This window comes from Juglans microcarpa x Juglans regia, chromosome 2S, assembly GCF_004785595.1.
Source record: "Juglans microcarpa x Juglans regia isolate MS1-56 chromosome 2S, Jm3101_v1.0, whole genome shotgun sequence".
Lineage (NCBI taxonomy): Eukaryota > Viridiplantae > Streptophyta > Magnoliopsida > Fagales > Juglandaceae > Juglans > Juglans microcarpa x Juglans regia.
In genome coordinates this window covers 900,974-925,606 of record NC_054597.1, presented here as the reverse complement: position 1 = coordinate 925,606, position 24,633 = coordinate 900,974, and the positions used below count along the sequence as shown (strand labels likewise).

The following is a 24,633-nucleotide window of genomic DNA, read 5'->3' as shown; positions in this document are numbered from 1 at the left end:
TAACAAGATGTGCATTGTTGAGTTGAAAGTTCATGCAACAACCGAGAATGAAATCCAAGTTGTGTCATTTCCTTCAAAATATTCTAAGGGAAGCTACTCATGAGTCATAATAATAATAAATAAATAAATAAATAAATAAAGAAAGAAAAAAAAATTAAGGTTAGCTTAAAAGGTAGCCGCAGCATAGCATGCAATGGCAGTACTCTCAAATACAGAACCATCGGGTGTCTCCAGCACAGGAACCTACACAAGAATAAAATTTTCAGGAAAACCAGACGTAAGAAACATATGAAATGTAGGAGTCTGTAAATATCAAAAGACTCCAACTTTCCAATGGGGTTCATCTTGATAAACTCAGGAGTTTTGTTTGAAACCCCCATCTCAAAATTCTTCACAAAATAAATATCGACTCCAGTATACTCAGCCACAACAAGTGCCTTGTAAGCATTCTTATTTGTGCTCCCCTCATGCACTCCTCCAGGGCGTCTAAGGACAGACGAAATCCCTGGAATTGTCAATGATTTTAGGGTTGCGGCAAGGAATGCCATTGAGAAAGAATAACAGATGTTGTGCTGAATTAGTTCTAAAATTAATAATAACAGAGGTAAGATGCAACGTTTGGTTTAGACTTATTTGAAATGATGTTATTTAAGTATATATATTAAGAAAAAATATATTCATCATCCCAACTCCCATTATCATATGATGTGGCATTAGATGATAAGTTTACAAGTGAAATGTAATAAATAATTTTCAATCACCTAGCTAATGCTACATCATAGAATAATAAAAGGATAATAGAAGTTGGGATGATGAGTAGCATTACTCATATATTAATGCACCAGAAGAAGAGGGCAATCAAAATCAATGTTGGGAGCAACAGGAAGCATATTGGTATTATTTGTTCATGCAATGTGGGAAAAGTAAGAAGTAGAGTCTATTTGTTTATACAACTCAGTTTCTTTGGTAGATACTCACAAAAAAAAAAAAAAAAATACAGGGTTTTGGCAAGCTAGGGTTGAAGTTCTAAATATTGACAAATAAACTTCTAATCATTTAGGTTGTGTTTGATTGTTGAACCAAACTCAATTCATCTTAAATCAATTACTGATGGAACCTATTACTTTTTCAACTTCTCATAAAAAAGTTAAACTCATTTCAACCTACTTTATACATTTTAACTAAAAAAGTTAAACTTATCTCAATCTAAAAAAGTTAAATTCATCTCAATGAGACACGAAATATTATTATTCACAATTCAACTCAACTCAACTCAACCGATCCTAACATCCAAACGTAGCTGCTAGCCTATCAATATCCATCTCGATCCTTCTGCAATGATGGAGCACTTTCAGATGCTGAATTTGATCGAGTTTGAGGCTGAATGCATGAGTTCTACCAATATCAATGTTACAAAATGGGATTAATTAACTTGATCGGTTGATATATATAATGGACTCATCTTGCATTTGCGAGAATTTGAATCACAGTTATGCATATTTGTATTTATCGGACAAAGTAAGAAAGAATCAAATAGCTTATGTCCTATTCTTATATGATATTGTAATAATAGGCTCCATGATAGGCATTCACAGAGTCACAAAATCCCTATACACCCATAATTTACATACAAAACCCAGCACCTATAATCAAACTTAAACATACAAATCTCTATGCAAACTGACGTTCACATTCAAAACTCAGAAAAATTATAGAGAGAGAGAGAGAGAGATGCACGTATCGAGAGAAGCAAGAAAAAACTAGGACTTCTATAACATTAACGGAGATGGATCGATAGGCCCTATGGCTAGGATTTCAAGGACTTGAGTGAGCGAGAGAGAGAGGGGAAAACTGATGTGTGCGTGCGTAGCGATAGGGCTGGGGAAGCAATTAGGAATTCAGAACGACGTCATTTTTAATAAACAAAATGACGTCGTTTTGTAACATAAAATAGTTTCTTTAAAGACAAAATCGATTGATCGTATTATCAACAAGTGGATCCGGAGGAATAACCATCAGGACCGGAACCCAATATATATGACCCGGATACACAAACTTAGCGAGAGCCATCTCTCAGCCAGTCAAGTCAAACAAAACAACCTCAGGCTTTGTACTAAAGTTTTATGCCAATTTCAATTTCGACAAGTTTGAGAAGAAAAGGATACAACTAACCTTGTAGGCAGATCCAGGGCCGCCTTCTCCAATCTTGTTCCAGGAATGGAAGCCATTGGTGTTAGATTTAAGTTTGTTGCAAGGCCCTAATTTATATTTCACTTATTTTGCTCCTTGATTTGGTAAAACATTGTCGTGATACGTAATTTATTAAAAAAACAAATATAAAATAGTAGAGAGAATTTAAGATTTAATTTTTTTTTCCTTGCGTTTTATGGCACTATTTTATTTTGAATATATATTTTTTAATAAATCATATGGCATTATATTGTGGCATATATTAAAAGATAAAATGAATGATATAAATTAAAGATAAAATAGTATTTTTTTTCCTTTCTTAGTTTTTAATATAATATAGATTGATAAAAAGCTGATCCAGATAGACTAGTGCTACCATGCCGCCGATGGGCATTCTTGCTAGCACAAAGTTATTTTTTTTTAATATTTTTAAAAATTAAAAAAAATATTTCAATATATTAAAAATTACTTTCTTAATCGTTAAATAAAAAATATTAAAAAATTTAAATATATAAATAGTTAAAATGAAGAGACAAACTCAAGTGACGTATTAATATTTTTCGATCCAGGTACATACTCCTCTCCCTGTCTATCTGGACGACTTGCTTCTTTGAAACTTACTATTTTTTTTTTCTTTTCTATTCTTAGTTTCTAATTTAATATAGATTAAACTGCAGCCAACTTGACTAAAATGCTGATCTTTTTATTGTTAATTATAACTTATTATTACCGGTACCTTAAAAAAAGTTGTCATTACGGGACTAGATTTTCGACCTTCGTTTTCCTGAAATGATCGGGGACGGCAGCAACGAAGCTGCAGGTTTTTTATCTGTTTTTTACTTTTTTTTAAAAAAAAAGTTGAGGACGTGGCATGCATGCTGAGTTACTCAGGAAGGTAAAAGGAGAGGTATAAACTATAAACAAACTAAACGTGCCCTAATCTTCATGGCCGAGGCGTCATCACAGACATCACAATTCATAAATACGTTCATATTATATTAAGTTCTTGTTTGCGACCTTAGATGAGATAAAATTTTTTTTATCTAATATAATTTTATTTCATTCTATCTTATTCTCAAATATAATTTAAATATAAAATTTTCAAACTAATTATTATAATTTTTTCAAACAAATTATTATAATATTTTCAAACTTTGAAATAAAAAATAAAAAATAATTTCGACTTTTTCAAATTTTAAAACAAAAATAAAATTATAAAACTAGAGTCTTACAATATTTTAATTTTATAATATTTTTTATTCAATTTTTTTTTTTTCAAAATCTAAAAAATACTCAACTCAAACTATTTCAATTTATTCATAAACTATCTTATTACTATTTATAAAATTTTCATCTTATCTTACTCTCCAAACCAGCATGCAAATATATGGTTCAATTGGATGCATCAGCCTTGCTTATTGCGGGAGTAAAAGTGATCTGTATTTCTTAAATTGAAAAATAATTTATGTTTTAATGATTTTTAAAAAGAAAATTATGAGTTTTTCTTTTTATATGAAATGAATTATTTTCAAATCACTTCTCAAACATGCCCTTCATCTTCATGGCCGAGGCGTCATTACAGACATCATCACTGCCGGCAGAAAAAGCTGACCATAAACATGTTCATATTTTAAAAGCACACAACATATGGTGCAATTGGATGCATCTACCTGCTTAATGCTTATTGTGGGACTGAAAGTGAGTGGCGGAACTGATCCATGGCACGCTAATTTTTGTTTGAAAAAACAAAACACTCCTTAGATTTTGTTTACAATTCTATAAATATAAAAAATACCCGAAAATAATTTATAATGCCTATATCCTCTCCATATTTTATTGAAATTTCAATATATATAAAAATATCTCTCTCTAATTTTTTTTCCAATAGCGCTAAAATAATTTACAACTAACCTTGTAGGCAGATCCCAGGCCGCCTTCTCCAATCTTGTTGGAGGAATGGAAGCCGTTGGTGGTAGATTTAAGTTTGTTGCAAGGCCCTAATTTATATCACTTATTTTGCTCTTTGATTTGGTAAAACATTGTGGTGATACGTAATTTATTAAAAAAAATAATTAAAAATACAAATATAAAATAGTAGAGAGAATTTAAGATTTAATTTTTGTTTTCTTGTGTTTTCTGGCACTATTTTATTTCGAATATATATTTTTTAATTTTTTTTAATAAATCATATGACATTCTCTCTACTATTTCGATAAGTTTATTGCAAGGCCCTATACAGAACGTCACACCCACTACCTCCATTTCAAGGATCAACCTAATCAAGTATAAATATCCTCCTTCTATAGCCAAGGATGAGATTCACACTCTTCAATTCTTCAATTCTCATTTTCTGTAACTGAATATTTTCCTCTAGATACTATTTATTAACTTAAGCATCGGAACTACCACGGCCCTCGAGCTCCCCATTCTCTATTTCATCAAGAACCAGATATGAGCTCTATTATGTAGAGTTATTCAGACTGCAAAACACAATCTCAACAATCTAATTTATTGGATTCCAGCAGATATCTCAAGCTATGGCTGCAGTCACCTTCTCCGAGTGTTTATTCATTAGCCTTTTTATTATTGTACAGCGTGCGACTCTTTTAATATGGATGCGAAGTAAGTCGTTATTGCCACAAAATCCAACCTCACTGTCCGCTGAAGTCTCAAACATTTTGATAACCAATGCATGCGCTTTCTCTTCCATAGTCGTTCTTGCATTGGGACCGCCGGAAAACTTCCTCGACAACCAAATTGATGAGTGCACTCCTCACGGAATCAGCCAAAGATAACATTTAAATATAGGTTTAGAACTTCAAGGCTCTATTCAGATCATTTTCCTTAAAATAAAGGATATTTATAAGTGAATCGCACGCTTTTCAAAATTCTGTCACTTGTACAAGCTACTTTTCTTTCCGGCCAATATCAACATCTCTGTTTATTACGTCTTTCGTTTCGTACAATTTATACACATGCTTTAAGGTAAAAAAGAAAAATCTTTCTCCACTACTACAAAGACCAGCGTATCTTATTACTGTTCCTTCACGGTTCCATATTAACCCTAGTTGAGGCTGTCAGAAAGATTCTGAATATAACACATGCAACCGGCCTGCATTACCTTCCCTTCCGCCCATCGTCCTTTTCCAAAAGATATATATATAGACACATACAATTAAGCATTAGAAAATTATCTTTTTCACGTACTTTGAACGGTTGCTAGGATAATATTTTCCAATTAAAGAGGAAAATTTTTTTTTAATATAAAATTATAAATAAGTTGTAGAGTAGTTGTTGTTGTATTCTAGCGAGTTCACAGATCACCGGACAACAGCTAGCCACAGGCCCACGTACAGGGTCGGGGAACTGGAATTTCCCAGCTAAGCGCCAAACTAACTGGCATGACCCAGTGGGCAGTGGGTCTCTGTGCGAAAAGGGTCTCGACTGAAACAATGACTCGTGAGAGTAAAACGACATATACCACTGATTACATTCACGTTGGAACACACTTTGCATGTCATGTCTCAAAATTAAACCCCGTACATGTTTGTCACAATGTCTTACTCCTTCATATATCCCATCTTAAATTGAAATCGATGAGGTATTTTTGATTCAGCCAACAGAAAGGAACGCATATGCCTTGGGCCTTTTTAGTTATCTTTATCATTTTTTAAATAATGTAAGTAAATGATTCAGAAACCCAGTCGAACGGCTTGGCCACCTTCCTCGATCGGTCTGAGGGTTGGATTCTTACAAATTCATTAACACAATAGTAAACAATACACTGCAATTCTTTTACTATCTTATATATATATATAATTATGTTTAAATTGAGAATATTCTTGTAAAAAATATTATTTTTATAAATTATTTTACGTTTAAAACAGAATTATATATAAAGAATATTATATATTTTTCTAGATACAAATATTTTATTCACAAAACTTATAAATAAATAACTTCTAGGAACGGGTCCAAAAGGTGGGATTCTAGCAATGAAAACCACTAAATTAACTTTTTCTTTCAAGTTTTATATGCATGCACATTATCAAGAATCGATCAGACTACGATGTTGTGCCTAAAGAAATGAACCAATATCATATATTTGCCGTAAGATCTCGTTAGTTTCATCGATCCAACGGGTAGAAATATCCCAAAAATTTTGTTGCCAAAGTACGAGGAATCATGTAGAACAAGGAAGACAGAAAGAATCACCCGTCAAACAGACGCAAAATACGCAACAAATGCGTCAAGATGCGCGATTAGCTAAGCAAACTCGTAGATGAGGGAAGGTTAGGTACAAACGTTGGGGGTTAGGTACAAACTCGTAGGTGGCCAGAGGGGGAAGCTCTGCCTCTGGGGGACTTTATTTATTTTAGATTTTATTCCATTTATCGATGTGATGTTAGTGTACATATCAAGAATTTGAATAGTATTTATTTTATTTTATATAACATGTGTGATTAGATAGAAAAGGAACAAATTAAAAACATTTGCTATTTTAATTTTAAAATAAAGGGTAAAAAAATAATGACATACACGTAACATATTATATAATATATTATATAATAATATTATAAAATAAGAATATTTTTATAAAATAATATTACTTTTATAAGATATTTTATAAAAATGCTCTTTATTTAAAATATAATTATATAAAATATTATAAAAAATATTATGGGTAAATCATTTATTATAATAAATGATCAGCACTGATAGACTAACCACCGGTCTACTGTTGTTTTACCATTTTATAATAAAATAATATTTTTTTCTTTTAAATTTCAACATGTCAAAATTAAATTAAAAGTCATTGGAGATTTTAAAAAATTAATTTGTTATCATTAAGTTGTAGACAAATTGTATACGCTTATCATTTTTTTATAATAAATACGGAGGTTATCTCTTGCACATTTTGGATAAGAAAAACGTTTACTCTGCAGAGAAATTTATTAAATGAAGTTTATTTATTAATATAATTTTATTGTAAAATTAATTTGACAAATAATAAAAAAGTAAAACTATACGCCATATTTTTATTATATTTTAATCATATTAAATAGTATGTAGCATATTTATCATTATTAGATAATAAAAAAATATATAATAAATAATTATTTAATGATAATAAATATATTATATTATATTTAATAAAATAAAAATAAAATAATAATATAAGGTATAGAATTTCCTGTAAGAAAATGTTAGGTGAGTTTATTCTATTATACTTTTGTTAGCATTTGACACTGTGGACAGAACTGGAGGGATCTGCGGGCGCTAGCTGGTCCACCGCCACTCACGTGATGCTGCCTCTTTCGGATCCACCTGATCCAATGGCCGTTTCACACATCATCAATTAATAATTAGGACATTAAGAAAAGAAACAAAAGGAGTCGATGAGAAACTGGCTCTCGTTTCGTTTCGCAATTTTTAGTCAAGACTAGGAAGGCAGTGCAAGATTTAGGCCAGATACATAAACGATTTCTTTCTATCTCATTTTATCTTATAATTATAATTTTTTTAAATAAATAATTTAATTTTTTTAAATTTAATAATAATATTATTATTAAAAAATAATATTTTAATAATATTATATTAAATTTTTAACTTTCATATAAAACCTGTCATTTCGTATCGCTGTCTAAACCGTAATTACCTGCTTACTTTGGAGAGAGAGAGAGAGAGAGAGAGAGAGATCGACCCTTCCAGCTAACCTTTTCTGCCCTTCAAAGTTTCTTTCTATATATACCCAGTTGGATGTCACGTTTTTTCTCATCCCGCTTCAGCAAAGTCCAGAATTGAATTGCAAAGAAGAAAGCACACACGGCATAATCGTTACAAATGGCAGCTGAAGCAATCACAGCCATGCCTCTTCTCACTCCTTATCAATTGGGAAAATACCATCTATCCCATAGGTATGTACACGCATATCTACTTTTGTTAAGAAGCTATGTTGGCTCTGTTTTCTTGGGGCGTTTCGGATGCCGAATCCACATGTATCCAATCCTCTGATTTACCTACTCTTCCAATTTGCAGAGTAGTTATGGCACCATTGACCAGACAGAGATCTTATGGCTATGTTCCCCAGCCACATGCTATCATATACTATTCTCAGAGAGCCTCCAATGGTGGTCTTCTAATAGCTGAAGCCACTGGAATTTCCGACACTGCTCAAGGGTACTTATAACCCTTATTAATTAGTTTTCTAAATTTCTTTCTATGATCCAATACACTTGAAGGACAGATTGAAAACCGATCTTGACTTCGGCATTGTACAGGTATCCAGACACACCTGGCATATGGACAAAAGAGCATGTTGAAGCATGGAAACCCATCGTAGATGCCGTTCATGCAAAAGGTGGAGTCTTCTTTTGTCAACTCTGGCATGTGGGGAGAGTTTCAAATGAAGGTTTGTCTTTGGAAGCCATCATCTCTTTCCTTTCTTGTATGATCTCTTCTAACAGTGCCTTTACTGAATCATTGGGCTTCTGCACTGTTAAACATTATGACTAAATATTGGTAATTTGGATATCTTTTCTCCATTTCACACTGTTGTGGTCTACAGAACTACAGCCAAATGGACAAGCTCCAATTTCTTCCTCAGACAAAGCTTTGACCATTATACCAACTCCAGAAACCGTATTTGGTCTTTCCCATTACTCTCGTCCTAGGAGGCTAAAGACAGAAGAAATTCCTCAAATTGTTAACGATTTTAGGCTTGCAGCAAGGAACGCTATTGAAGCTGGTAAGTTTTATTAGTTTGTACATTTTGCGAGAAAAATTAGATGATGTACATGATCATGAGCTTGTGTAACAAAAAAAAAATAGCGCCTTTTAATATTGTTTGGCTTTTACATATATAGGTTTTGATGGAGTTGAGATCCATGGAGGTTATGGTTACATTCTGGAGCAATTTATGAAAGATCAAGTCAATGATCGAACAGATCAATATGGTGGATCACTTGAAAATCGTTGCCGACTTACTCTGGAAGTAGTTGAAGCTATTGCTAAGGAGATAGGACCAGAGAAGGTTGGAATAAGGCTTACTCCTTTTGCTCAAAATATGGAATGTGCAGACTCAAATCCACAAGCATTGGGCCAATATTTGGCTGAGTCCTTGAACAAATATAACATTCTTTATTTGCACATGGTCGAGTCATTTACTGGTGAAGGCAGTCTTGTGCCACTGAGAAAGGCTTTTAAGGGCACTTTTCTTGTTAACGGAGGTTATGACAAAGAAACAGGGAATAAGGCAATCGCAGAAAATCGTGCAGATCTTGTTGTTTATGGGCGTTCGTTTTTAGCCAATCCAGATTTGCCTAAGCGATTTGCGCTCAATTCTCCTCTCAACGATTACGACAGAAAGACATTCTACATTCCTGATCCAGTGCTTGGCTATACCGATTATCCTTCTCTTGAATGAACACGTGGGGAGTTGGAATTTAGATTTTCTAAAAATAATATCCCTTTCAGGAATCCAATCATGCTTTTTTAATTTCTTAGTTGTATTTTTATTTCATCTTGTACTCTTGTGCCAGTGCGTTTTGAGAACATGATATTCCTAAAGCTAGCCTTAGTATTTTCAAGGCGCAGAGGTTGTGCGCATCTTGTTGTAATGTTGGCATGCATATATGCATGCCGGACTAGTAATAATTTGAATTAATGCAGTGTGGTTTTTTTTATGCACTATCTGAAATTGTCGGAATATTACGGATTATTTACTCATTGGATTTTAAAGCCTATTGAATTTTCAGTAATGATTAGAGAAATATTATATATTTTGTTATCTTTTTTACAATTTTATTTCAACTGAAAGGTTTTTTTTTTTGGAATAATGATGCTCTTATAAAAATATTTTACAAAATTTTTAATTTTCCTTGAATTTTATCAATAAGTACTTACTTTCATGAGTCCCAATCCAGCCTGGTCTTCATGATCAATGCAGATCTCACCGACACAATATCATTACTAAACAGTATATATATATATACATGTTATATGTTGAGAGATTAATAATGCAGAAAATGTCATGCATGGCGTCCAACCAATGAAAATGCTAACCGTGCCCCATGCGATTGCTTCTTATATTTTATGTTTGCTAAAAAATATGTAAAGTCATATGATCTTTACACACACGTACGTGTGTGTATATACATATATGTAAGGGCTAGAAGATCATAATACGTAAACTATTACGCATAAGCATATATCTCGAAAGATAAAGCTAGCCGAAGGTCATGTTTGACAACCACAGAATTTTCAAGATTTCTCAAATTTTCTATAATTTCATTCCGGTCCCAAATATACAGCAGACTAAGGTCATCATGTTTGACAAGCAATGAAAATTCCAACCGAACCGTGCGGGTACGTACGTCATGTTTGGCAACACAAGATTTTCAAGGTTTTTCAACATTTCTCAAATTTTCTAGAACTTTCATTTCCAAATATACAACAGACTTTAGTCCATGCTTGACAATGGCAACCAATGAAAATTCTAACCGAAGTTACGGAACCGTCCGCCCATCATCATGTGATTGTTTTCTAATTTTTGTTGGCTAAAAAATATTAGAAGTCTCTTTGCACTTACGTGTGCGTCTATATATATGTGTGCGTGTGTAATACGTGTAAGCTATTACATAATACTTATGTAATACTTATGTAAGCTATTACATAAGCTATTACAAAATTTTAATTTCTCAAATTTTCTCATAACTTCATTCCCTAACATCAATACTCAAACATAAAAATAGTGTCTATAATGAAATAACTACTCATAGTGTAGGAGAGGTGTTTGACAAAATGCCTTAAGGATCAATTACTTTTCATTCCTACTTTCTCATTTTCTTAACTACGCCGTGCCTTCTTACATTCTTTATATAGATAAATACATGATATGACTAACTGCTCCACATATTTTATGACAATTGTCTACAAGAATATTCCCTCACTCTTAATTCTCAGCTATTCTAGATTCTTCTTAGGTGCACTTGATCCGTTGCATATTTCTTCACTGGTGTTAATGTTGCTAGCTGCCTTCCTCTTGTATTCCAGCTTGCGTGACTGAGCGAATGCTTTCCTTAACGGTCTATTTCAAATTTTTATCGTATAATTACCTAATCATTTTTCAAACATAAAAATCAGTACAATTTTTATAAATTTTAAAACAAAAATAATATTCTTAAAAAATTATATTCAAATAATTTTTTTAATTTTATCTATCAACTTTCACAAATTCTAATACAAAAATTCAAAAAATATTTTAAGTCACATCTTTTTCTTTCATTCCCCAAAACCTAATCTCAAACAAATTCTCATATATTCTTACACATTTTTGGTATATATCCAAACTCACTACTATTATGTATGGGAGATTCCTTATAGTATTTACAAAAAACACTCAAAACACAAATATTTTTAATACAAGCCAATTTCATGACAATCTTCTAGATATGCAGTCATGTGCAATATGTGTCAATAAATAAGTTTGGAATTAAGAGACTTTTTTTCTTATGTAAATTTTATAGAACTACAGTATATAATATGTAGTATAAATTTGGTGTGACGCTTCTATTTTTTATGCATTATACGACGTGTCAATCTGAGTTTTAAACTCGGCTCAAATGGATGGGACCGTGGGACGTACGTAATTCGGGTAAGCATATAACGATGATTATAAGAGCATTCCCGAAGGCAAGATGAATATGGTACTACTACCTCATGTACAATTTAGTTTTTATTCACAATTTCCTTAATTATAAATACATTTATGCAACACGACATGTAAAAAAAAATTAATAATATTGTCCATTAAATGATATCTAAATTTATATTTTTGTTTTAAATTTTTATGATTAGTTGTTTAAAATCAAGGAAAGATGCTTCGCCTAGCTGCTAACTGCTGACATTAGCTGAAGAGAACAGTACTAGTACTGCTGCAATCACTGACTTTGCACCAATTACCAGCGTACTAGTTCCCCATATCCACTAACATTAATACAAAATGAAATATTTCAATTCTACCATTGGCTCTATTAATGTCTAAGAAGTATTTTACGTACTGATCATCATGTTGTACTAGTGTAAGACTGTAACCCAACGTACGTCGTACGTTGTGTAAAACCCATGGACAAATCTTGTCGGCAGATGATGTTTTGCCATCCTAGTACCGCTACTTTAGATCGTAGTGTCGTTTGCTATAAAAAATATGTTTGTAATTTACTGTTTTACTTATGATCTTCTCTCTCGAGACTTGTGGGTGGTTTAAGATTCTGATCAAGTATAATATTATTCATGTATTGGAGCCAGCATTCTCAAGATCCCACTCAACTAGTTTTGTTCAAAGTCGTGGAAATGCTAACGATCGAGGTAGTGTTGGGAGTACGAATAGAGAGAGAGCACGAGGGTATCCCTTTGTGGGTTCATGACCAAAGGCTCAAAGCGGAGTCCATCAGGATGATTAACGTATATACTATCATGTTATCTCAAAGCGTAACAGGGTATATAATCTATGAAACGGGGGAAGAAACTGTGCTCATGTATGACAAAAATATTGGTTGGCATGGGAGGTAGCCATTTAAGAAGAATAGAAAGAAAATGGAGAAGAATTTAGTAACGCAGCTAGCTTCTGGCCGGTAAGATGCTTTCAGTGATAAATCTCAAGAGAAGATCATCAGCTTGAAAAAAAGAAACCTACATGTGAAACAGGTAAATAATTTACTTGTTTAATATTAGCTTTAATCTTTCAACAGAGTAATCATCTAAAAATTTATCAAACATTTACCATATTAATTACTAGCATTTTCATGGACAAAAACAGAGCACTAAGGCCTTTTGAGTCTTTGACACCCCCTATATATCTCTAAGGCTCCGTTTAGATTCGAAAAGTGTACGTTTTATCTCATTTTATTTTATCTTATATCATCATTATAATTTTTTTAACTTTTTACATAAAATATAATAAATAATTTAATTTTTTCAAATTCCAATTCAACTTTGTCAAATCTCAAAACAATAATAATATTAAAAAATAATATTTAAATAATATTTTTTTAACTTTTATCTAAGACCATATAATCTTATATCTGAATCCAAACCCTCCTTAATGGGCACAAACATAGTACCTGTAACGAGGTCTCTTAAATTTTTATAAACATAATATAAAATGTAAGTAGATGCGACAAATTTTGTACGTAAATAATAACTTAGAGCACTCCTAATGGATTTTTTATCTTATCTTTTAAAATACAATATTAAAACTCAATTTTTCTATTTTACATACTGACTTTTACAATATGTCATTTATCAACTTATCTATTTTTTATCTATATCATTTAAATATTCTTTTTTTTATTCTTTTTAAATATTTTATTTCTGCCAATAAATTTATAATATCTATATATATTTTTTATATTTACAATTTATTTTTATATAAAATGTAAAATAATTCAGTCCTATACACGTAAAATAAAAATAAAAATAAAATCAAATATGAAAAAATTGGTTTAAAAATAATTCCAAGATATTTTTTAGAAGAAAATAAAATATACGTGTTTTAAATGATGAACAATAAAAAGAATTTGTTTATATGATAAAAATCAAAGTAAATAAAAATAAGAGAGTAAATGAAATATTAACAATAAAAAAATTTTTACAGGATGAACAATACCCGCTATATATAACAGGGTACTATAACTAAATATATTTTACAATTTATTTTATATAATCAGATGAAACTTCTTTTTAAAACAATTTTTTAAATTTTTTATAGTATATAAAAGCCATTGGGAGTAATCTTAGTACGCCAATAAAGTAAGTTTGTTAAAAAATTGATTTCAATCGTAAATTACGACTGTCCAATCAATACGTGAGATTGACGTGCTTTATCTCCTGAACATGTGATCTCTTATTTTTCAGAAAAAAAAAAAAAAAGTGTTCTCTTATTTATTATTGAGTCATGATAGAATGACAACTCATCTAGTAATCTACAATTGTATTTACTATTTAAAGGAGCAGTGGTTTTATCCTAATTTCTCTTTATTATTTTCAAACCTGTCAACTGTCACCAGTAAAAGAAGAAGAAAAATCGACAATAACATGTGATTACGCGCTGTTCAAAGAAGTAATCATATTTGTTTTTACAACTACACCTGGATTTATTTCTTTCATAATTTTACTTTTCTGGCACATTTTAAATAGAGGATATTTTATAAAATATCTTATAAAAATAACATAAATATTATAAAATGCAAAACTATTGTCAATGCGCAAGTGCCCCTACACATGGCGGCACGCATGCACGAGTCCGACCGATCTGCATGCATGGTGATGACGACTACGCGGCCATGAATATCATTATTATTTTTTTCTATTAAGCAGCCCGGCCAAGTCTCTTGGGAACAGCAAAAGGATCGGGCAGACTGGCAATGTATAGGAGGTTGAATGATGATCAATTGCGTGAGAGAAATTAATGGGGTATGCGTAAATCGATCGAGCTCTGACGTTGAAATTAATCGGCCTCTCTCTGTCTCTACACCTTTCGTCTTGGGATAAAACACGAATTAATCTGATTTTCATGGCACGATTACTATGACCATGCATGCATGCCTGACTACCGACTTAAATTTTCTATCTATATATCTTATCTTTCCAACACATGAGCTTCTTCATTAATCTTGCGTGTGTTGACTTTCTTCAAGGTGGAACATTAACTGGCATTCAGATTCAATTTTAAACTCCGTTTTAAGAAGGGTCTGAAAATGAAATGATCGATCTTTCAGATGCGACTTTAGTGAATTGGAAAATGATGTATATATGCATCTAACAAAAGTTGATATTTTCTTATAAGACCGATCGAGAGTTGAATGTGGTAAAGTATATATATGTGATATGACAAGTACTAAAGTAACCGACCATTTCACTGAATTAATTGCAAATTGGCCGCTTTATTTGTTTGTGTCATCAAGAACTAATTATAAATCTTCATTCAACAGTAATTCTTCATTGAAATGATAAAACTATATATGCCCGCATGCATCCAGTGTGAATTAAGTAGGACATAAATTAAAGAGGTAGCTACTTTATGGTACGTATTAGGTTAATTTGTCATTGAACTCTCGACCAAGTATATTGACTACGTACGTTATACGTAGGTAGACGGGTTTAATTATTATTACAATATCTATACTTATGAAATTCGTAACATTTCTGGAATTTGGCTCTACCCAAACAAAAGTGAAAAGGAAAATTTAAGAGACTCCAGGTTTTAGGCTTTTGTCCAGTACTACTACTACTACTACTAAATTGCAAGCTAGCTGATCAAAAAATAAATACCACGACCAGTGCTACAAGGACACATGCATGCAGCAAGAATATTTTAATGAGCATACATGCAGTATTAATCCTATTTAACCTGTAGATCACATTTTGTAATCTGATGATCAGAAATTATAATTATTATGACTCTTAATTTTATCATCTACCAAAATGAAAAACTGCGCCATATTTTGTACTAGTGGCAAAAAGTTCTTGGAATGGATATATAAAAATCAGATGGCTCATTTGACTGTATTAATTGATGAACATTTAAATATGGGTCCAAAAATTAAGTCATTGCTTATGATCTAAAGGTCTTCGCGATGATCCATTCCTTCCTATTAAAAATCTTAAAAACCCGATTAATTAAATTGCATTTAGAAAAATAAAAAAGATTTTATACACTGATGAAAAGAGCAAGCAAAAGGGGAAGAAGTAAAGAGATACCCTGTACGCATTTGTTGGCTGCTTTAGTTAATGAAATTACTGCAATGGAGAGAACAGATGAATGCATTTATTACTTTCAACCACCGTCTATGAATTAAATAGCCGTGGCAAGATCCTACCTTGGCTATTTATAAAACCTCCCCATAATTCACTGTCTCAAACTCGACTTTCATAAAGTGTAGAAGAAAACTCTCTCTCTCACATACGCCATTACACACAAAAACACAAATATGCACAGAGACACAGTACACAAACACCCATTCATGGCTAAATATTTGAGGTCATCTACCAGCTTGCTGGTGTTTTTGATCATGGTGTTCATGATCAATGCAGCTTCAGGCCAAGGTGGAGGTAGTGGGAGAGAGATGGTGCCTGCCATGTTCATATTCGGAGACTCTCTCATTGACAATGGCAACAATAACAACCTTCCTTCCTTTGCCAAGGCCAACTATTTCCCTTACGGCATTGATTTCAATGGCGGCCCTACCGGCCGTTTCTCCAATGGCTACACCATGGTCGATGAAATAGGTACTCAACTCTCTCTCTCTCTCTGTACCGGGTTTCTTTTTTATTTGTGTCCCTGCCCTCTATTTTGTCAAGACGAAGTAGCAATACTGGAGCTAAATCGACATACTAACAGGAGGGCAGAACCCGAGAGAGATCAGAAGGATATATCCAAATTTAAGACATAAGTACGTAATTGATCAAACAAAGTGGTCATCATAAACTCGTTCGTTATAAAATAATTCTTTGCTCTCTCTCAAGAGAACGTACCATACGTACGTAGAAGTCGTATTCATGATTGTCGTCGTCGATGCTGAGAGAAAAAATTCCACCAGGAAGAACTTTATGTCAATTAGACAATCTTTCTACGAAGAAAATGATGTGTTAGAATTGATGTCTGAGGGTTCATTAATAGCTTTCTCAGTTAAAGTTGCTATCTTTTGGACATACCTACCAAACCTAATTTTCATATACTTTGTCACTTCATTGGTGTACAATTAACTGTATGCATTTGCAGCTGAATTGCTTGGACTACCTTTGATTCCTGCATACTCTCAAGCTTCCGGTGAACAAGTTCTTCACGGAGTGAACTACGCCTCTGCGGCCGCCGGAATCCTCGATATCACTGGAAGGAATTTTGTATGCATGCCATGTTTTTCCATTTTTCATGATTTGCATCGCTACAATATATATGGTTCATTTGCATTATTGCATGCATATATGTCTTGCTGTCTGTAGATCTTTCTTCTTTTGGAAATTTTACTGAATTTGATTATTCCTAAACCATGATTCCTAGCTATTCATAAATCATGAACATGAATGACACTGTAAACCTACATGTGACTCTGCCGTTTCACTTATAAATTAATTAATGCGCTTCAGCAATTTACTGTTGCCGAACGATTGATCGTGGCATGCATGCATGCGCCCATGCATTAGATAGTTAACTATTTTCTACTCACCGGCAGTAGCAACAATATTTAAAGCAATATTATAAAAAGTGAATATATATGTATCTCAGTAATAATTAATGGCTAATATATATATTGTTTGCGTTATTTGCTCAGGTGGGTCGCATACCGTTCGATGAACAGATCGGAAACTTCCAGAGTACGCTCGATCAGATAACAGATAGTCTAGGTGCAGATGATGCTTCCCGGGCAATCGGACGGTGCATATTTTTCGTTGGGATGGGCAGTAATGACTACCTAAACAATTACCTTATGCCGAATTTCCCAACCAGGAATCAGTACAATGCACAACAATATGCTGATTTCTTGGCCGCACAGTACACCCAACAACTCACCGTAAGATTCACATGACTCCTTTGTTTTTTTTTTTTACGTGGAAGTATATCCAGATTTTCATTCTGTGGTTTTGATGTTTAAAACAGAAACTGTACAATCTTGGAGCCAGGAAATTTGTTCTAGCAGGGCTTGGCTTAATGGGTTGCATTCCGAGCATCTTGGCTCAAAGCCCAAGCGGAACTTGCTCAGAAGAAGTCAATCTTCTTGTTCAACCTTTTAATGCAAACGTGAAGACAATGATCAACAACCTCAGTGCCAATCTACCAGGAGTCAGATTCACTTATATGGACGTTGCCCATATGTTTGAAGACATCGTCGCCAATGCTAGAACTTATGGTAATTAGCACGCACTTACTCACTAAGACGAACTTAATTCTACTGCGTACGTAAATACGAAAGATCTTGGCAAAAACTGCATCTTTCGGTTCTTTATCTTGAGATCTTTTTTAATTCCAAATATGATTTAATTATAACTTCCAGGATTTAGTGTTGTAAATCGTGGCTGCTGTGGCATCGGGCGAAACAGAGGTCAGATCACGTGTCTTCCGTTCCAAACACCATGTTCAGACCGAGACCAGTATGTGTTCTGGGACGCATTTCACCCAACAGAAAAGGTTAACATCATCATGGCGAGGAAGGCTTTCAATGGAGACCAAACCTTTATTTATCCGATGAATATCGAGCAGCTTGCAAATCTCGATAATGAGATTAATTAAGTAGCTAGCGTCTTTATAGCCCTTGCAATCCTCAATCCTAGACGCATCTATATATCAATATTTAGCAATTTTCGTCGGAAAATTTGAGCAAAGAGAGTAGTAAAACAAGTCAAAGAACTATGTTGTGGGTGTACGTACTGGTATGATATCATTGCAACTACTTTGATTTCTGTTTTGGAGCCTGATTAATTTTGGTAATTAATTTGGTCGTAGTCAGATAAACCTAATTATAAGCTTGTTACCAGACAAAAATAATCGGCAAGGCCCAGCAAGAAACAAAACTGTCCTCTGTCATGTTTGCTACGTTGGAATTAACTAGTATTCACGCCTATAATTTGGAAAAATTACAAATCCCACTTGAGTTTACACAAATTCAACATATATAAATATATATATATGTATGTATGGTGTTATATTTCACTCAGTTCACATTGTGGCATTAGCAAGCCACTGTATCTTTCCAACTGTGAAATTTGAAGACAATACGGTCCAAGCTCGCATGAGATTGTTAGCCACCTCGAGCTCGGTGGGATGACAGGCATCCCAGAACAGGTACTTTCTACGATCCTCACATGATTGTTGAAGAGGAAGACAAATAATTTGCCCATTGTTCCTCCCCACCTCCACAGCATCCCTTGTCTATCACTTCAAAGAACCTTCATCATTTCCAACATTTCAAGGTATAGTCAATCAACTTTGTTCATGAAAGTATCAATGCATAAATAGCCAGTAAGAGTGTACGTGTTTCTGTGGAGTTAAATCTTACACTCGATCTGATCTGGTCTGCTACATGACATGAGCTTTTGGTTTCAGCCAAATTTCACCACGGCATATAAACATATAGAGAATTCATTCTCGAGCATTGATTATGAAAGTGAACCGGTTAAAAGCCATTTTTACACTAGGTGGCACACCCCAAAGCTTCATTTTTTTTGTGGACAACCTCCTTAGGCAAGATTCTTACTACAGATAATTTGAGAAGGAGGATGGTAATTGTTGCAGATTGGAGTTGTATGTGTAAAAAAGGGGGTGAGTCGGTGAATCACTTTCTTTTACATTGTGAGGTAGCCAGGACTCTTTGGAATAAGGTGTTCAAAAGAATGGACTTAGCGTGGGTTATGCCAGAAATCATGGTGGAAACATTGGCGTGCTGGACTTCTATTCGAGGCATGCAACAGTTCAAAGCGGTTGGAAGATGATCCCTCTTTGTATTATGTGGTGCTTGTGGCAGGAGCGCAACGAGCAGACGTTTGAGGACAAAGAGAGATTGATGGAGGAGCTAAAAGTTTTCTTTTTTAGAACTCTTTGTACTTGGACCATTGCTGTGATTTTAATGGCATGGACTTTCATGATTTCTTAGTTTCTAATGCGCCTACTTAGATAGGGCATATGACTTTGTAATTGGCAGCTTTTGCCCATTCTTGGATCAATAATACTTGTTTACTTATATATAAAAAAAGAAAAGATTTAGGTATTGTTTGGATTCGAAAATGAGTTGAGATGTGTTGTGAATAGTAGTGAGATGAGTTGTAAATAGTAGTGAGATTTGTGAGTTAAAGTTGATGAATAATAATAAATAGTAATGAGATGAGTTGAGATGAGTTGAAATGAGTTGAGATGACTTGTGAATTCAAACCAGGCCTTAGAAGACCAACTCTGCGAGTGCGAGAGATATTTATCTTGTGGACGTGGACAAGTGTGTCATGTTTTGTGCAACAATGGGAGCTGGACATGGCAAGTCCTAAAAATTTAGATATGGGAACGCTAGTGAACATATTGCTAATTTGTATTCAAAAAGTTCGACACAGCATGACCTGCCATGGTCCATCTCTTGAAACTTCTTTCTACGAGTATCTTTTGAAACTCCTACGAAGTAAAAGTTCCAATCCACTACTAGACATTGTTCGCGCGTGTTTTGTTCTCTGTTTTGGCATAGAGCGGTAATACTAGTTCTAATAAGTTCCTCAACCTAAGCCACATTATAGAGCTGACTTCGGTCAACTGGTCGAATATGGGACTCAATAAATATGGAAACTTTGTATCAGAGCTCACATTTAAAAAATCATCTTTGAACAGAAACTTAAATAAGCTATGAATTAACGCATAAATCAATTCTATTTAAATATTTACGAGCTACCATGAACAAAAGAACTCTGAAGGGAGTGTCTTCGACTAATGAAAATACGTACTTTCAACAACAGCAGGCAAGTAATCAATCAATAAAATACGAATTGGGTAACCAAAGCTACAAATTTTCAAGCAAGTAATCAAGGACTCTCTTTAAGAACCGCAAGTAATCAAGAACGTGTATTTAACCTACAATTTAGCCAACGAAATATCAACTGTTGACGAGAGAGAGACCTGGTAGTTTCGCTGAAAGCTGTAGCGGAGCTGGGGATCAATCTCGACGAGGGAATAATCGTTTTCGTGGTCGTGGCGTTTGGACTTGTCCTTCTTCTTTTGAGGGACGTGCATCACCGGTTCGGCTCCAGGCTGCTTCGTAACTTTGAGCTTCGCGTCCCGAAACTCCTCGGTGGACTCCTCTTCGCCCCTCCATGGCGCCGAAGACATCAACTCCCTCTTCGCCTTCCCCATTACGGCACCTCAAATTTACTATCATAGACAATCAATTAGAAAATTTGTGAATTTGCTATGCGTCTCAGATAAAGAGAGAGAAGGGCGAGGCAGAGCGTTCTTGCTGTCCGTGGATGACAAGATTACTGCGTTGGGGGTCAGAATTTCCGTGCAACTATGTGGGTTTAACCCTATTCAGTTCAGCATTTTTTTGGGTTATCTGATCCATTCAAACGTTCTCCATTTTTTTATAGTCTACTGGGCTTTGGCTACATATAAGCTCATTAAATTGTCTTCACAAAAAGGAATAATCATTCATTTAAAAATCAAAATAATTTGGCTAAAGTTTGGTCAGCAACTTGAGCATTAGCATATCCTTCATCAAAATCACCTTTAAAATTTGATAAAAGGTATATATTTTTTATAAATTTAAAATTTTTCTAATCATGACTCCATATTAAATTAGTTAAAATAATAATATAATATTATTTTTCTAATAATAATATTCTTAATTTTTTTATATTTTATAATTACATTAACTATGTATTAATTAATAATATATTTTTAATTAATAAAAGTGAAAAGACCTTCGAGACAAGTGAAAATTGTGGGAAATGAATATTGAAAAGTAAAGCAATTGGAGTAATTTTTACAATAAAATATTACTTTTGAATATTAACAATACATCTTTAAATTTGAAGATATACTTAAATTACTGTAGCTCATAGTCTAAATTTTTACTTTTTGAAAAAGTTAATATAAATCATTTTATCTACATTTTTTCAAATTTTGAAGATGCACTTTCTATATTTTAGATTTTCTGAAAAATAAGAAGGGACGTAAAATGTTTTAATTACTTTATACTGTTTAAACCCTTTTTTTTTTTCTTTTTTTTTTTTTTTGGGTTTAAAAATGATGTCATTGAATAATTTTCGGCATATCCTTTTCATCAAACGGAAAAAATATTTTCAAAACTCGACAAAGACGGAAGCTTCAAAGGAAACACAGGATATGGAAGACGGAGAGGGAGTTGTACGTGCGATCGAGCTAGCTCCTTAATCATGGCAAATTTCTTGCATGCCCGTTTCACCATGAACATGGCGTACGCACACTACAATTAATGGAGTAGCTGAGTTCTGACGTCCCCAAAAAGAACCAACCATAAAAACCTGCTTTTCATTTGCATGTTAACATTGTTAAGCCCTCTGTCATTGTCTTTTGTGATCGATTTCTTTTTCACCATATTAAACTTATTAATGATGATGGTGCGGTTGTTAGGATGATCATTGTCTATATACAATGGCAGACATTAATATATATGCTTTGACAAGTGTTCACATCAACTGTCAAATAATCAAATATATCTACCTTCTTTCTTACAGATCATCGCAGTGAGAGCGCTTTATCTGCTTCTCCTTGTTACACCGTTTTAGTTGGGAACGCTTTTTGACGTTTTATGTGATAGGCTTTTCTTTGTTTTTATCTTCCGATCGAGTTCTGTGGTAGCTTTAGCATTTGGGATGATCCCACTCTATATTATCTGGTGACATTCATCTTTTGAGTTTTCATGTGTATACCACTGATGTGGATCCATTAACAGCTACAGATATCTCGTAATTACAACATTAATTGCGCCAAGAGATCGATAATTCCCAATGAAATTCGCATTTTCACCCAGATTGGTTGTGTTATCAAGGGTCACCCACACACTGTTTTTTTTGGTAATGCTTATGGTCCGTTTGATCTCCTACATAAATAATTTGTCGAGAAAAAAAAAAAAAAAACTGAAAATCTCAATAATATGTATGAATCGATCTTCATTCGGTGGAGACAATTAGCAACATTCACAGAGAATATATGAGAAGCGAAAATCGCAGCTCCAATTCCCTCAAAGTAATTAATATATCTATGAGCTGCAAACAAGAACTATATGGAAAAAAAAAACACAGGCAATGAAAAGAAACCAAAAAAAGGGGGAAACGATGAAAAGTATTGAAACCTCTATGGGCAAAAGGGTCTGCCCAGACGAGCCCTATGACTTGGAATAGTGAAATGCCTTATCCTCCCTTCTTGTTCCCTCAAGTACCCTTCACAAAGAAAAGTCCTTGAGAACTTTTCCTCCACAACTCTATCTACATCATGAACAAACACATCCGTTTCCCCCACCTCTCTATTCCTAGCCATCAACCCAGCAGTGTAAATGGCACTCATCCTCCCTGGTGCATCATCATGATACCCAGTAGGCGCATCAACCATTATCAAGTCCCACTCTATGTCGTACACCTCATTTGGAAAGCCCTTGAGGGCAAGTTGGCACTTGGAGAATCTTGGATCACTCACATCTTTGCATTCTTCTTCCATTCCAATTCTCATAAGCTCGTCTGCCTGGTGAACCTTGGTGTCGTATACAACGTGGTATGACTCTAATGTGGGTAAACGTTGTTGGATTTGCCCGATCCAGGCCTTGTCTTCTTCCAGGAAAACCGTGCGACCACCATGGTTGAGTGCTGTCCACATGAGGCTGTCGTGGCCAAGGCCAAAGACCAAGAAGTTGCATGGGGATTTCTTTGCTAGGACTCTTGCTGATACTGAGATTTCCTTCAAGGTTTGTTGTGGGGTGATGTTGGTTGTTGCATAGTGGATGAGAGCGTTGGCTAGGGAAGGTGGGGTTTTGGTGCAAGTTGGTGTGAGGAGCGATGAGCATGCTGAAGATGTTGCTGATTCTGGCCCTTGGGTGGAATTTGTTGAATTTGAGAGGTGGATTTCTGGGATGGGTGACTGGGAAGGTGAAATGCTCGATCTTACTATCAAAAGGACGAGGATGAGAAAGAAAAAGCAGAGGAGGATGAGCTTGAGGTTGATGGAAAGTTGAATTTTTGACTTCATGGTTCTTGATGGTCTCAAATTTCGTTCTGGGGAAGAGAGAGAGAGAGAGAGAGAGAGAATATAATGGGTTCTTCAATTTTGGTCTGAATTGAAGTTGAAAAAGGTGAGCTTGAGGGAGAGAAGACTGTGAATTGTTTGTTTGTTTCTGGTCTGGTTGGAAAGAAAATGGAGAACAGGTAGATGAAAATATTGGCATCTAACTTCGGTTTCGCGTAAAGGTGATTAGGACTACACGGTCCAATACAAACGTTACACACGAGCTACATAGAAAGACACAAGGAAAATCGTTACGTTCAAGGCCAGAGATCCAACCAGTTTTTGATGGAGATGGGAAATTGAAACCCGAGGTTATGAAAGGGGTTGACTTGAAAGGGAAGGAGGAGAGGCAGAAGCAATCATGATTTATGTTCATTTTTATTTTTTAAAAAAAATTTAGTAGAGATGAAGCAAGGAAGTTAGATGATGTAGACATGAAAGCCACTAAGGTATCCGTCTGGTATAATAGCACGGTTGGTAGATCTACAGGTGTTTTTGCAGTATTTAAGCCATTTTTTCCCATGTTGAGATTTTATGTAGTTGGAGAGGTTGATCCTTCGTACAAAATAATGGGTTGAAAGGGATCGATGTGCTGGCTTCAAGGAAAAATAAAAAGATGAAGTTGTGGAGTTTAAAGTAAAAGGTGTAGAGTAGGTACA

General features: G+C 34.1%; 4 protein-coding genes across 4 annotated transcripts in view; 2 read left to right on the top strand and 2 right to left on the bottom strand.

The window, feature by feature from the left end:
- LOC121252602 (elongation factor 1-gamma-like) overlaps positions 1-504 on the bottom strand; it is a 30,465-nt gene extending 29,961 nt beyond the window's left edge. The window contains exon 1 of the mRNA XM_041152325.1: positions 327-504. Coding sequence (XP_041008259.1) covers positions 327-380 — 54 coding nt within the window. The 5' untranslated portion in view covers positions 381-504. The remainder of the gene's footprint in view (positions 1-326) is intronic.
- Positions 505-7,952: 7,448 nt separating this feature from the next.
- Positions 7,953-9,874, top strand: LOC121252605 (12-oxophytodienoate reductase 2-like). The gene is made up of 5 exons (XM_041152329.1): positions 7,953-8,108; positions 8,230-8,370; positions 8,472-8,602; positions 8,759-8,938; positions 9,057-9,874. Exons 1-5 carry the CDS (start codon positions 8,035-8,037, stop codon positions 9,614-9,616), a joined length of 1,086 nt encoding a protein of 361 aa, XP_041008263.1. The 5' UTR covers positions 7,953-8,034; the 3' UTR covers positions 9,617-9,874.
- A 6,005-nt stretch (positions 9,875-15,879) lies between these two features.
- Positions 15,880-18,653, top strand: LOC121253648 (GDSL esterase/lipase At1g71691-like). Its single transcript, XM_041153641.1, has 5 exons — positions 15,880-16,479; positions 16,973-17,094; positions 17,523-17,762; positions 17,849-18,098; positions 18,243-18,653. Exons 1-5 carry the CDS (start codon positions 16,182-16,184, stop codon positions 18,476-18,478), a joined length of 1,146 nt encoding a protein of 381 aa, XP_041009575.1. The 5' UTR covers positions 15,880-16,181; the 3' UTR covers positions 18,479-18,653.
- A 4,201-nt stretch (positions 18,654-22,854) lies between these two features.
- On the bottom strand, positions 22,855-24,241 carry LOC121252149 (glucuronoxylan 4-O-methyltransferase 3-like). The gene has a single exon (XM_041151633.1). The coding sequence runs from the start codon at positions 23,936-23,938 to the stop codon at positions 23,054-23,056; it is 885 nt and encodes a 294-aa protein (XP_041007567.1). The 5' UTR covers positions 23,939-24,241; the 3' UTR covers positions 22,855-23,053.
- Between the last annotated feature and the right edge of the window lie 392 nt (positions 24,242-24,633).